At 47.9% G+C, this 15,200-nt stretch overlaps 1 protein-coding gene across 1 annotated transcript in view; it reads right to left on the bottom strand.

Moving 5' to 3' along the window:
* Positions 1-10,443: 10,443 nt before the first annotated feature.
* LOC106741015 (tyrosine-protein kinase-like otk) overlaps positions 10,444-15,200 on the bottom strand; it is a 5,135-nt gene continuing 378 nt past the window's right edge. Inside the window, exons 2-7 of the mRNA XM_014612573.1 lie at positions 14,122-14,555; positions 13,268-13,564; positions 12,418-12,984; positions 11,860-12,135; positions 11,588-11,770; positions 10,444-11,498 (exon numbers count right to left, since the gene is read on the bottom strand). Of these exons, the coding sequence (XP_014468059.1) occupies positions 10,444-11,498; positions 11,588-11,770; positions 11,860-12,135; positions 12,418-12,984; positions 13,268-13,564; positions 14,122-14,555 (2,812 nt within the window). The remainder of the gene's footprint in view (positions 11,499-11,587; positions 11,771-11,859; positions 12,136-12,417; positions 12,985-13,267; positions 13,565-14,121; positions 14,556-15,200) is intronic.

Raw genomic sequence — 15,200 nt, 5'->3', positions numbered from 1 at the left:
AAAGAGGAACAGTTCGTGTAATCAAATTAAAAGAAAACAATCTTTTTACTTTATTTACTCAGTCATTATAAAAATTATTTATTGTCCGAGGCAGTTATAATAATTGTAATAAAGATCCAGCCTCTTTGATACCAATAGCTGACTTGCTGGTGGGAAATGCGAAATGCAGCACCAGTAATTTTACATGCTACCAACTTCATCTTTTTTATCGATGTTAGCCGAACCCGCGTATAAACAGCCATGGAAAGATTTCAAAGCACCTGTTACGGAACTGGATCGGAATCGGGATTCCGATCGGGATCTTTTAATTATTCTCTAGATTTTCTCTTGTATTTTATAGGGAATAATCGAGCGATTCCGATCGGAAACCTTTCCGAGCATTTCCTCGATAAAAGTCCCGAGAATGGATTTTTTTAGAAAATCGATTTTTTCCTAAGAAAACCGGCTTTATCAAATCGACTCTCTTCTGTGCGAATATCCTTACTACCAAGTTCGTCCTGCGCGTTTTCGTGCCGCGAGCACTGTTCTATCTTCCTTCCAGCATGAGAAGAAAAGGTAGAGCTATGCTTTCGGGACGAAAGTGCGCGAGACGAGCTCAGCCTGCGTTGCGATGCACGCGTGTACACGCAGCACTCGTCAATTGATCCGGTCGGCCGTGGCGTCGNGAAGCCTCCCCCCCCCCCCCCTCTTCCGGGAGTACCGACTGTTTTTCACTCGTCGAATGCAGAGATGTCGTGGTCGCGTGTCGACGCGTGGAAAAGCGAGACGATCCCGCATCACAACGATGCGTCGGGCGCGAAACGGCGAGACGATCGCAATCCGCGAGTCACAATTTTGCAACGCGACTAAGAGCAGGAGGAGTAGAATGCTGATGATGATGATAATGATTCGTAGGTTCCGTCAGGAGCACGGTCGTTCGACGGATCGATCGGGCGCGAAAACAACCAGCCGAGAGGACGATCGTACGAGAAAGAGAGAGAGAGAGACTCTTTTCCCGTATTATCATCGTCATTGTTATTATTATTGCCGTTTCTTTCTTTTGTCAAAGTGTCCGCGCGCGGTTTTCCTCGCGAATGGCCGAACACGATGATGATCCGTGTACCGACGTCAAGAGGCGAACGATGACAGCCCGGTTAAAAAAAAAAGCGCACCTCGGTTCGGAGTCGCAATTTGGCGGGAGGGAGAGGAGGGGAGGAGGAAGGAGAGGATCCTTGATTAACCGGCTACGGTTGTGCGCGTACGTGTGCATGCGCGCGTTTTCCGCCGTGTATTATTATCTATGTACAGCGCGACGCGCCGCGGAAATGACGGGAGAAAAATCACACGGGGCGTGTCACACACCACCGATCGATCATCGCGGACACTCGATTCTGTGGCACACCAGGGCAGCGCGACGATTCGTTCGTTCGCTCGTCACGCTCGCGCGATTCACGGTGACGTTTCTCGAGGCCGATGCGCGCGGCCGAAATTACCCGATGGATTGAGCGAGGTGAAGGAACAGAAGGGAGAGCGATAACTAATAATAACGATATTGCATTAATAATGAAGGTATGTTATTACCGATTAATTATATTGTAACGACACACGCGGAGGATGATATTAATATAATACTATTTATAAACTCTGCGCGAGAAGAGAGAGAAAGGAGAGTTAGAGAGGGAGAGGAAGAGCGAGAGGAACGGACAGGTGGTACCCGGCGAAGGGAAGAAGCGCGGCGCGAGCGTGAGGATTGCCGAGTGGAAAGGACGGTGAAAGAATGTGAAGCGGGAAGAGGGAAAGAATGTAGGAAAGAGAGAGAGAGAGAGAGGGAGAGGAAGGAAGAAAAAAAGAGGGAGAGAGAGAGTGGATAGGTAGTTTGGCAGTAGGCTGATGGTAGAGACACGGCACGTCTAATATTAACAAACAAAAAATAATTAAAAAAAGTAAAGTATAAAATATCATAAACGCGAAAAAGGTACAGTAGTGGTTTACTATTGGCTGACACGTAGTGTGAATGCTGACATAGGAGAAGCATGCTGGCGAAGGGGAGCTTTTGTCTATTTTCTGTGACGGGTGCGGAAGAGAGAACGATAGCGCGAGAGAAAGAGAGAGAGAGGATGTGGTGGTTACGAATGCGTCGCGCGACTCGCGGGATACGCGGGGGCGGGAGGAGAGAATGAATTTGGGAGCGCGTGCACGTGTCAAATCGGCTTGTCTCGGGATGTGCTGTGACGGGGAAGAATGACGGGGGGGGGGGGAGGCTTACCTTCCGCGCGATTTTGGTCGTAACGCGCGCGCGAGTTGAAGCTCGGATCGTTGACGCGAATCGCGTCGTCATCCGATCGAATCCGATATTTTACCCCTTATGTCTTGTTTTCGACGGTGTATGTACGGGAATAGAAACAGCGCTCGCGGTATTTCTCTCTCTGTGTTCGACCGCGACAAAATTCATCGTACACACAGTTGCTTGTCGTTGCGCGCCCGCGCGTCTTCTATATCGTCTCTCTGCAGTTTCGTTTCGCTGCCGCGGTCGTTTACGTTTCTCCGTATACACGTCAGATTAAGTTTGTTCTTATGCTCGCGCGAGCTATGAAGAAGCGCACAATGCAGATAGAGCCGGTGGAAGAAGGGAAGGAAAAGCAAGGAACGGGAGATTTTTAAGTTAAGGTGGGAGCGAAAGAGAGAGAAAGAGAGAGAGAGAGAGAGAGAGAGAGCGAGAGAGCGAGATTGCGGCGGGAAATTGAGGGGCAAAGGAGGAAGATTAGAGAGAGACGGGAAGTATTATGACGGGGCGAGAGAGGGAACTTGACCGAGTGAGAGAGAGAGAGAGAGCGTGAGAATGCGGAGGAACGATTGTAGATTCGGAAAGTCACTTAGCCAGCAGACTGCTGTTCATAGTGCCCTGTTATAGTGGGTTCCCTAGGCAGAGTGGCAGAGACGCGGTTAAAAAAAAAAAGAAAGAAAGAGCGAAACGGTAGAAAGAAGAAGAGAGAGAGAGGGAGATAGAAAGAACAGATAGAGAAAAAGAAAGAAAGGATAGAGGCGAAAAACGCGATAGAGTGTGTCGGACTCGGCGGGAAGGACAAAAGGGAGGAGAAAAGCGTGTGGGGTGCAATTAGCCGACTGATCTCATTTATTTACAATACACAGCCGAGGTGTGTGCATCCGAGACGCGAAAACGTGAGCGTCGCGATGACGACGACGGCGACGACGACACCAGTATACGAATACTCGGCGTCGCGGGGGATCCTGTTTTTGTAAAATCGGACGACGGCGAGGAGACACGTCGAGGACTCGTTGCGCGTGAATGTTTCAGCTCGAGTTCCTCGCGACGTTTCCGTTTCTTTCATCCACGCGCGCTTGAGAACGGTCTAACGCTGGATTCCTAGCGCATTATCCTTTCGTGGTAGTCTCGAGTCTTCGCGTCGGAAGGACGACGAGGAGAGATCGCACGTCGTACGACTTCGCGATCCCCGAGCTCTTGAGAATTACGATCATCCTCGAGGTGATCGTTCTGTATAGATCCCGGGCCCCCGTGGAGAACTTTTGATGCGCCACCGATGTATATCGGAAGGAAAAAAAGAGAGAAAAAGAGAGAGAAAGAGAGAGAGAGAGAGATAAGGAGAAAATTGATAAAAAGAAAAAGAGAGAAAATAGCGATGTGAAAGTGTGAGAAAGAGAGAGAGAGAGAGAGAGAGAGAGAGAGAGAGAGAAAGAGAGAAGGAATGATAGAGAAATTGTCCGGAAACGAGGCACTCCGCCCTCTGCCCACGGGACCCTAATCTATTTTTCAGAATACGCTATTGTGATTATTACTATATGATAACGATTTAAAAAACTAAAACGACAAAAATACCTTGTATCATTGTTTATTATACGGATTCCGACGATTATATATTATTTATAATGTTAATAATCTATATTTAACGCGCATTATACCATTATTATATTTAGTACTATTAGAGAGTGAGGCTGCTACTATATTCATGAATTAAGTACTAAAGGATTAAGTGATTCATCCTTTTTTAGACTTTACACATAAATATACATATACATATATATAAATATACATAAACCATGACTAAACGTACTCTTCTCACGTTATTGCGTTCGGTATCGATAATTTGTGCGTTTCGTTTCGGATGTTCGATCACCTTTCCTTTCTGGGCGCTACTCAGTCGATATTTCTGCCTTCGTTGAACCCGTTTGCATTTCTCGACGACTACGTTATTTTATATATCATACTAGGTATAGACTGTACCATGAAATATTAAGTAAAAATAAATTTGATTAGGTAATAAAACGTCGTTTTTTCCCCAACGAGTGTTCCCCTTTTCCCACGATGCGCCCTCTTGATGTTTATTTTTATTATTTATTCTTCCTTTTCTATTCATCAATCGTAAACATTCTTCTCATTTATCTTTACATCGTCACGTAAGAGTGACGATTGTGTCTGTACTTTCTTTTGATTATACTTAATCCGTAAGTGGACGCGGGGAGGTCAAACTAAGACTCAGACGTATGAATAAACAAATGTTCCACCGTTTCGTTTTTGTCTGCAACATTGACGTTTACAGTAACTTGTCTTCATCGCTTACTCGTGGATTTAGCGAAGTAACGTTAATAATAGTAATAATACGCGAGAATGTCAGTAATAAACAGCAGTTGCTTTGCCTTTCAAAAAATGATGCGTCCACTTACGTGTTATGCGCCCACTTACGTGTTAATGTTTGCAGTGTAAAAATCGAAAGCAATAATTAATAAAATAAGGAATGTTATAAAATATGAATCTTTATTTGTCCTAGTTGCAAAATTTGCTGATTTGAAAGTTACGTTTCAACGATTCGACTTGATTTCACCGTATTCGATTCGTTTCGTGTGAAATTTCGCCGAATCGATTGCGAAAACAGAAAAATGAGATTCGATTCGACGTCAAAAATCTTTGATTCGCTCGTCTTTATTCTCAAGCAAGTCCTCTCTTCTAAAGCTCAACAAAACGGCGGTAGGTATCCGTTTCTCGTGTAACCAAGGATAACAGAATATAGTAAACACATAATATAGCAACATACCTCGAAACTTCTTCTTCCTTGGTCGTTTCAAATTCTCTGGAATCCATTGAATTAATGAGCAGCCAAGTTGAGCTGTTAGCTTAATGTGAAGCTAAAACTTCGCCGGAGCGGAGTCTCGTCGGGGAACTTCTCTCGGGGGAGTCAGAGGTGGATACGAGTAAAATGGCTCTCACGTGGCGCTTGGCGTTCTTTTTTCTCTCTCACTTTTATTTAGTATCGTAGCACATACTATATTCCAAAAATTCATAAGTACGATGTAGATAAAAAAGTACAAATATTTACAAAATACTGTAAAAAAGAAATCGATTTGGAACGCCTAAGGATATGAAAAACGTCATTCAAATGAGCCTACCGCGCTGTGTTCGCTTCTGTCACCGTATATGACTAGACGTGTTAGACATAATAGGTAGAGCTTCACGAAAACCCACCGGCGCGGCTGACAGGGTCGGCCGCGCCGTCTCGCATTCTCCTTCGTTTACTTTATGGCAGTGCTGGTCGACGCGATGAATATTCTGAGCGAATGATATGAGCACATAGGACTTGGATAAATTGGCCTTAACTTATCGCGTACTCGCGGATTAAATCGCTGCAGCAAGGTAATAGTCCTATAGCGTAGCTTTATGTTACAAGCAACGACGGCTTGTACCTGGACGCGCATCATCAGGGGGGGGAGGGGGGGCACACTCGTTACTCGTGCTCCTCTCGCGATTTCGCAGCTCGGATATATACGATCCCCTCGTTACGCGCATTCCGCGCGTAATTCGACTTTTTTCTCGTCCCTTTTTAATTGTTTACGCAATTTCTCGTTACGACGAATCTCCGATAAAATCGCTCGAATTTTCCGATCGCGCGGATATCATCGTTTCGGTACGGGGTTTTCCTTGATCCTCTCTCGCCGCCGTGTCTCTGGGCCGGAAATTTGTCCGAATGTCAAATTCGGGGCCGCGCTCGACGCGAGGATTTCAATGCCGCCGTCCAAATACGCGCGCCGTCGCCGATCACAAGAATATTTCTCGACGTATATTAGCGAACATTTAGGAAGCATCTTATAAAACTCGCTCGTAGAGCTCGCTACGAGAGAGCGCCGGCTCGTGAGATCCGTGATTATCTTGAAAGATTACTCGACAATTCGTGCTCTTACATATTCGTACTTGCGAGTGGAGCGCCCACGAGAGGACGCATCCGCGTTGCGCTCGCGGACGGTGTGTTTTCGCGCTGGCTGCGTCGCGCCACGCCGCGTTGCGCCGCGCGCTCGGTACGACGAGGGTGCTTTTTAGATCGGAGAACAGGACCGTATACCTTTTTTTATCGTGCGGTTACGGCCCTCTTTCGAATTACATAGATACGATTGGCAGTGTTACCTTAGTGTGCTTCGTACATCTTATATTGCGTATATGATACATCTCATTATTTATACCGGCATGCACACAGAACCGACGAGCGCTTGTACCCGTTTCTTCGGGGAATCTATTCTTCCTATCTTTCGTTCAATTCTCTATTTTCCTTCCGGAGGAAGTTCGAAGGAAACTTCGGACGACTCGCGCCGACGACGGACAACAGGTATTTCCAAGCGATCTCAATTTCGCCGTTCACGAGTTTCGATCGAATTGTGAGACGCACGATTTTCGGATCGTTACACGAAAACGTCCCCAGCGCAGCGGTCGATGAAGAGATTACCTCGCGCTCGTTAAGACCCGTCTCGATAAGACGAGGCGAACCGTCGAATCCTCACGGGGAAAGATATTATACGACGAGAAAAATACAATTACTCATTTTTACTTTACTTCTCTTCTTTTAAGCAAAGGTTATTCCGAAGAAAGAATATTTTTCTGATACGGTATTAAAATATACTCGTTACAAATATTAGAAAAGCTGATTATGTTTACTCAAAAGGAGAATTTGTTCTCTCTCCAAGAATACTATAAACTTTATCGGAGGAAAGTTAAATTAAGTTTATTGGAATAAGTAAACCGAAATATTGGTTTTAGTATTTTAATTTAATACTCTTGATTGAAGTATTAAACTTACTAAGATTGAAAAGCCGGAAACAAATTTCTCATATGTGAATTATATATAAAATATATCCATATGTAACAATATATGGTTACATATGAATATATATTTATATATATTTTTTATACATGGACATATTTTATATAACACCTTATATATTAGTATAAGTTCGATACTTCAATCAAGAATATTACATTAAAACACTAAAACTTCGGCTTATTTACTTCAATTAGCCGAATTCTAACTTCTCCCCAATAAGGTTTATAATATTCTTGAAAAGAGAACAGTCTTCTTTTGAGTAAATCATAATGAGCTTTTCCATTATTTGTAATGAGCATATTTCAATACTATTATCAAGAAAAAAATATTCTCCGTTCGAGATAACTAACATTTAAAGAAAAGAAAGATAAATTGGCCAATTGTTGTCCTTCGCTCCTCACAAGTAATATTTTTCCGTCGCCGGTGGCTTTTTCGCTTTAGGAGTCCCGTAAGCGGTCTCGCGGCGCACCCGCGAAGTCTCCGGTCGAGTCGTGTTTCCGACCGACCGAGCCGAACTAACGCGGATGCAATCTTCTTTCGCGCGGCTCTGTGCGCGTTAATCCCTCGACAAGCTATTTGGAGTCGGGTAACCAGACTCGTAATACGTGCGTTCGAAGCGGAACAAGTTACGGAATCGCGCGAATTATCCTCCGCCTCTCTTTCTCCGAAGTCGCTGCTGTTTATCCGTCGCTGAGAGGTTTCGCGCGTTTCTTCTCTTTTCAGCGGTTTCCCGCCCTTTTAAACCTTCGAACGACGCATACGAGTCTCGTATAAGAAGAAGAACGGAAGAAGCGGGGACGCAAGCGCGTCGTAAGACCGTCTCGCGTGAGAATATTTACCTTATCAAGTAGATTCGTTCAAAAGTAGTTGAACGCGGAAGTGGCGAGGGGGGGGGGGAGGAGGGACGGGAGGGGATGTTACAACTTTGTGTTAACCGTTAAAATACGCGAATCGTTTGCTCTTCGTTGTACAACAAATCGGATGATGATGATGATGCGGAACAGTCGGAAGTACATACACACTCTCTCTCTCTCTTTCTCTCTTTCTCGGAATGTTCCTCCCGTTTCTCTTACCTTCTCCATTGGACCACATCGCGATTGAATTAGATTGTGCGCGCTATTTATCAAGCCGTGAGTAACCAACGCGCGCGGATGCAAAAATATCGCGAGCGCGATACACACATCGCGCCTGATCTGGTCGGGGTATAAATTTTCCCGTAACATGTAAAAATAGGCTTTCGAGTAGCGTAATCGTAGTAATAGTAGTAACCGTTTTCTGCACCGTTAATTAACACTTCGGCCGCGCGTGCCCAACGCGTACACACACACATTCTCTCACTCTCTCTCTCTCTCTCTCTCTCGGGCGCTTTCTCTCCGATACCGAAATACGACGAAATTCCTTCCGGTGGTGAAGAGAGCTATTTCTCGTGGAAGGTGGTGGTTTAGAGGGGCGAAGTGGAAATGGTTGACGGGGGTGAGAGAGGGGGGCGGGAGATTCGAGTGATGATCACATTACAATTGGAAACCAAACGCGACGATTCCACGCTGGTATCTCGCGCTCTTAAAAAGAACTTACACTTATACCATCGGTATGTACAAGGCCGTCTCTCTCTCTCTCTCTCTCTCTCTCTCTCTTTCTCTCTCTCTCTCTCTAGTCAATACGAGTGGTCGATTGCGTCTTGTTCTTATCACACATAAATATACGTTATAAATAATCCTTATGTTTCTTTTCTCCTTTCATATACCGTGTCCTTAGCGGTTGTAGCACGTGTATGTAAGTATATGTGTTGTGTAAGTGAGTGTACGTACGACTGTGTGTGTCAGTTAGAAGTAAATAGAGGCGGTGATATAAGATTCCGTTCGTCATTTGATATGGTCGTGATACTTTCTTAATACGCATGTCCGCATAATATGCACGTGCAGCAATTGCAGCACCGGGTGCCGACCGATCGCCGACGACATTCGAGCCCCGTCGTTCGTTGTTATTCCTCGATCGACCCTGATCGAACGTTCCCGTCGTCGGTCGCCTACCCTTCGGCTCGCCTAACGATTAGAGTACCTTACTAAAGTATTCGATGTACGGTGATGATACCTATTATTATACCGATTTACTGTATATACTAAGTATTGCATTAATTGCGTAATAACGTGTAATGGGCCCATACAGATCGTAGATTCTTAGTCCGACGACAAAACCGGTCATTGCTTGGGAGGGGAGGGGAGACGGAGACGTTAGTCGAAATAAATATCATTCCCTTACCGAGTTCCTCTCTTTCTCTCTCTCTCTCTCTCTCTCACCTTTCTTCTTCCAACGGACACGAGAGAATACCGTAATACGAATGATTATTGCGGAACCTGCTCGCGATCTTATCGCGTTTTGCCTACGAAAAGGAAAGGAAAACGAATAAGAATAACAGCACGAAAACGACGGGAGGCCGAAATGTGAACCAAAGTTCCAATGATCGCGCGAGGCAAGTCTGGCTCGACTGAATCCGGGAAATTCGACGTTCGTGCGACGAGAATAGTTAGTTCAGAGATGGAAGAGTGCTCGGGGAGCGCTACAATAATAATAATAATAATAATAAATAAACGTTCGAAGCCTCTCTCTCTCTCTCTCTCTTTCTTTCTCTTTCTCTCTCTCTCTCTCTCTCTCTCCTCTATCTCTCTCTGGAGCCGCTTCGTGTGTAAAATATATATATATATATATATATATGTATATGTATCAAAAAACTCCTCTCGTACGGTGGAGACGCCACTCACTTGATCACATGTAACGACGAGTATCGAACGGTACGCACGAACGAAGGGACGCGCGTACAACGTTCGCAACGTGCGCGTGCGCGCGAATTGAATTTCGACGTGAGGTTTGTACACCGGGACGGGGTAGGGGGAGGTGTGGAGAAGGGGGGGGGAGGGCGCGATTTGTGGGACACGCTTGGGGATCCGCGCGTGTGTGTACGTACCGGCGACATCATTGAAACACATAATCCTCGCGTTTGATGATTAATGAGCAAGCATTTTCCATTTACACGGGAGTAGGGTTCCCTACCGCGGATTCGTTACGCATATTTGTATATATATATAATCGATATTCAAGCGTTTACATGAAGCCGGTTAATTATTCTCTTTCTTTCTCTCGCGCACGCGAGTACGAAGCCTCGCGCGGCCGCCGTTCTCTCTCGGACGAGCCTCTCCGCGACGAAGGGAGCTCGTCGCCGCGCGATCACCGGCGCTCGTCAGCCTTACTTTCTCGACGTTGACAGTTCAGCGCGATCATTAACCCCTATTGCAATACCCTCCGTTACACTCCGAGTCTCGCTATTCGGCCGCATGAAACATCCCGGTTACAGGCAGCTGTCGGCCACAATTTCGCCTATTTTCGCGACCACCTCGTCGAAGGTCGGTCTGTCGCGCGGGTCGTTCGCCCAGCATTGAGCCTGGAGCTCCTGCAGGGTCGGCGGCGCCGCCTTGTGCGGCTTCCACGCGAGCGTTTGGGCCTTGAGCTGAGCCAGCACGGACTCGTCGTTCATCTTGTTGAAGGGCAGCTCGCCCTGATGGAACATCTCCCAGACCAGGCAGGAGAAGGAGTATACGTCGCTCTTGGTGGAGTACTCGTCCTCGTAAGCGGCCTCGTAGGGCAGCCATCTGAGCGGGATCACCTGGTTCCGATGCTTCGTGTACTCTTGATGGTACGGCTCTTTGGTCATGCACGGCAGTGAGATCTTGATCGTCAGGTTACTGGCGATCAGGCAGTTGCGCGCGGCTATGTCCTTGTGGACCAGTCGGTTGTCGGCCAGGTGCTTCAGGCCCTTCGCGGCCTGGTTCGAGAGCGCGAGGATCTGCGCGACCGACAGCTGAGGCGCGCGCGGCGGCTTCGACTCGTGCGTCGGGCTGGAGTTGCTGTCCTTGCGCGAGGCGATCAGGAACTGCTTGAGGTCGCCCCAGTCGGTGTACTCGAGGATCATGTAGTCCGGCTCCTCCTCCCGACATAGGCCGATCAGCTTGACGACGTTCTCGTGGCTGAGCTTGTGCAGGAGGTCGAGGTGCCGCTTGAATTCCTGAAGGGCCGTCTCGTCCTTGGTGTTGGTCAGGCTCTTCACCATCACCAAGGACTCCTTGTCGCCGTCCACCTGATACTTGGTCGCGTAGATCTCGCCGAATTCGCCCCGGCCGAGCGGCTTCAGTTCCTTCAGGTTGCTCCGCGACGCCGCGATCTTGTCGTAGTTCGACTTGGACTTCTTCGACTGGTTGCTGCTCTGGCTCTGGGCGGTGTCGGCGCCGTCGCTCTTGTTGTGAGAGTCCCGATTCTCCTTCTTCTTGCTCGTCGAGTTCGTCTTGTTGCCGGTGGTCTCCTTCAGCTCGGTTTGCTCCTCCTGCACGTCGCCGTTCTCCAATTTCTCTGCAATGTCGAAACGCGTGCTGACTCGACTGCGTGCCGGTGTGTCAGCGTGTTTCTGTTTTTACGTCGAGAAACGCCGACGATCGTACCTTCCGTTTGTTCCTGCAGGTACTGCTGCTTCCTGCGGCGACGTCGGTAGCGGCAGTACAGCATGAGGCCGACGACGAGCACCATGTAAGCCGCGGCCGCGCTCAGGGTGATCGTCACCGTCTTGGTCATCATCGAGCCGTCGTCGGAGTCGAGGTCCAGATCGGCTCTGTAACTGTCCCCTGCTGAAACCGAGAGACCGTTATTTCATTAACACTCGTATTCGTAACACGGAGATCGCTAGGAACGATAACGAAAATTCAAAGAAGAGTACCTTTCACGTTCAGCTGAACCTCCTCCCGCTTGAGGCCGCCGCTGTTGCCGGCGGTGCAGCCGTACTTGCCCTCGTCGCTGAGGTACACTTCCTTGATGTACAGACTTCCGTTACTCAACACCTCGAATCGGGGATTGTCCAGGTTGTTCATACGAGAGTCCTTGTCCCACTGAATGGTCGGTTTAGGATCCCCCTCGGCGGCGCAATGCAGCATCACCGGGTACCCCTCGATAGCCTCCGTCGGATTCTGCGGCTGTATCGTGAATTTGGGCGCGACTGCGGAAAGAGATGATCAAGAATCTTAGGTATAAACAGAGAAGCATGAAAGGCAAGGCAAGAAAGATGCTTGATTGGCCGTCTTGATTGGAATCACATGATCCAGACGCCATTTCTGTACTTTTATGATATACAACTTTTCTACTCAGTTTAACCCATTCTGCCTGGGCTTTGTCGAAACTTCCCGGACACCCTGTGTGTCTCGTATTCTAATCGAGACCACATCGATTCGTCCCGCTCGTTCACGCAAACGCCCGCCGATATGCCGTCCCGGATACTCACTGACTACGTCGATGCTGATCGTGTGATTGATGGAGCCCTGAGCGTTGCTCGCTACGCAAGTGTACCGGCCCTTGTCCTCCTCCAGCACACCGTTGAAGTGCAACGTCCCGTTAACGTCCTGCACGTGCCTGGGAAATTCCTCGTCCTCGCCCTCCTTGACCCACTTCACCGTCGGGTTCGTGGCGCCCTGCGCTTTGCACGACACCTTCGCCGTCGAGCCGAGCTCCAGCCGCTTGTTCACCGGCTGCGGCGAGAACTTGAGCTTCTCCTCGACCGTGAGAACCGCCGGGTCCGAGAACATGAACGGGAATCCCGTGGTGAACACCTGGCACATATAGTGCCCCTTATCGGACAGATCAACGCTCTTGAAGTGCAGAGTAACGTTGCCGTGATTGTTGGTAACGCGGTATCTGGTCGGGCCGCCCGACTCCTTCAACTGTACGCCGTCCTTCAGCCAGTGCACGTAAGTCACCGGTGGTTCCATGCCGGAATACGAACAGGTCAGCGTCACCGAGTCACCTTCCATCACACTCAGCGACTCCGGGGAGCTTACGATACTCGGCGGGGCTGAAAAATTCAGTTGCGTTCAACCGATCGCGTCGTCGTTACGCGCACGGTTGCTGCTTTTTGTCTTTACTTCCCTCTCGGCCGCGCGCTCCTCGATCCCAGGTGGAACGAATTTCTAAAAGATCACTTAACCCGAGAATAGTCACTTGGGGTCATTTAGGTCTCAAATAAATGTCGCTATTTACAAATTTGTAGTGAAACTCCACGGGACGACTCGATAATTCTCTTTTAGACATTTGCTCTGCCTAGGATCCTATCCTTCGGTAAGTGGTTCTCAACCTACTTGATATGACTATTTGGACGGATATATCCGTTTCACCGGCGAGATTCTCGGCCACGCAGGTGTAATTGCCGTCATCCTCGTTCATTCGTGCCCGCGCGATGATGAGCGTGTTGTCTTGAACACGCACGGGCCCGGTGTCGCTTATTATGTGTCCCCTGGGATCCCGCCAGTAAAGCTTGGGCTGCGGTAGGCCTAAGGGTTCTAGGCAGCTTATCTGGAATTCTTGATCCTCGCCGACAATCGCCAGCTGGGTTGGACGTTTCGGTTCGAAGGCGGCCATTGAGAAGTTCAATAAATCTAAAAGACACCGCTTACGAGTCTCCGAATTCGTGAACTCCGCTCACTCTGTCTGTGTGTGTGTGTGTGTGTAAAAGTTAAGTCGATCATGTAGTTAATTGTTTTGATTCGTGTTATGAAATTCGAAGCTTTATGATCTCAATATTTTTTCAATAATCTAATTAAATATATAAATAATAATATATATATAATTAGTATATAAATAATACGATTAGATACATGACAATTCAATAAAATATAAATATATAAAATGTAAATAAGTAGTGAAAAAATTGAAATTATTTACTATCGTGTAATTCTTTATAAAGAAATACCAGAAAAGTTACATATTAATGTCCAAAATAGATTTTGTATTATATTATCTGCTATCGTTAGCAGATTGAAGTCAACACCACAACAGATTATTTATTATTATTAAGAGTCTCGAACGAGTTGGGCATCGACTCGTTTGTTACTAGATTAGAAAAATCAGCGAAAAAAAGAGTCATCTCATCCCTTTACCCCGTTTATTTATTTATTATTGTCGACTCTTTTCAGGAAAATCTGCCAATACTCACAGGCAATTTGCAACTCGACCGTATAACTGACAGTAGCCTCGTCCCTCAATCCATGGCAGGAGTAGAATCCCTGGTCCCTTTGTTCGGCAGCGTGTATCATGAGGGTGCCGTTCTCGAAGATCGTCCGCTCCTCGTCGGATTCCAACGGGCCGATCTCTTTGAAGAACCACTGCACGTCGTCTGCGTCCTCGAAGACGCAGTGCAGCGCGGCCGACTCGCCGCGCTTGGCGATCAGGTTGCGCGGCACGACCTTAATCGTCGCGGTCTCGTTTCCGGAAACGATTAGCGGATAGCTCTCGGTCACCGGCGAAGAGCCCGCCTCGTTCTTCGCCAGGCAGGTGTACATACCGCTGTCCTCGACAACCGCCCGGTGTATGTGCAGTTTTTTCTTCTTTATCTCGATGCGCTCGCTTCGCGCCAGGCTCATCGTATTCCTGAGAAAAAGAAGATCCCGAGCTGTGAATGTGAGACTCCGCGTCCCTCGCGAAATGCGGACCGTCTGGTAACAGCGTGAACGAGAAAACTTCTGTTTGAAAATCGTTACGTCGAAAACTTTTCAACGAATAGATAGAGGGGCTCTTTCTCTACGACACATTATACAAAGGGTCCCAATTATTCGATATCCGAGTCCTCTTTCGCAGGTAACTTTAGCATCGCCCTTTCCAGTTCATCGCGACCTCACCACGTGCTTTGTCTCTCCTACCGCTCCGTTAACCAGCTCGCGCACGAATACCGTTGCCGTCTTCAGCTTCGGAATAACCATGGACCGGCGCCGCCGTGCGAAACTCAGCCTCGGAGGAGCCTGACGTTTTCTACTTTCAACGCGCGGCGCACCCGACGTCATTAAACACCGACCCCTCCCCCATTCGAGCCACGCGTTCCGGGGGGTGCGTCCCGCGGCTCTCCGAGACGTAACTTGCTCGGGAAGAGGAGGAGGGAAGGGGGTGATTCGAGGTGACGGCGGAGAGGTGAAACTCAACGACAGCGTGCCGGCGAGGGAGTGTCACTTCATAATTCACCAGGTCGGTTCCGTAAACGTCGGGTGTCAGTTACGCCAGGAACTTAGTTCCCCCTCCCCC

Source organism: Dinoponera quadriceps, unplaced genomic scaffold (genome assembly GCF_001313825.1).
Source record: "Dinoponera quadriceps isolate SergipeBrazil2010 unplaced genomic scaffold, ASM131382v1 scaffold367, whole genome shotgun sequence".
NCBI lineage: Eukaryota > Metazoa > Arthropoda > Insecta > Hymenoptera > Formicidae > Dinoponera > Dinoponera quadriceps.
Note: the sequence above shows the minus strand (reverse complement) of the source record. Positions and strands in the feature narration are given on the sequence as shown.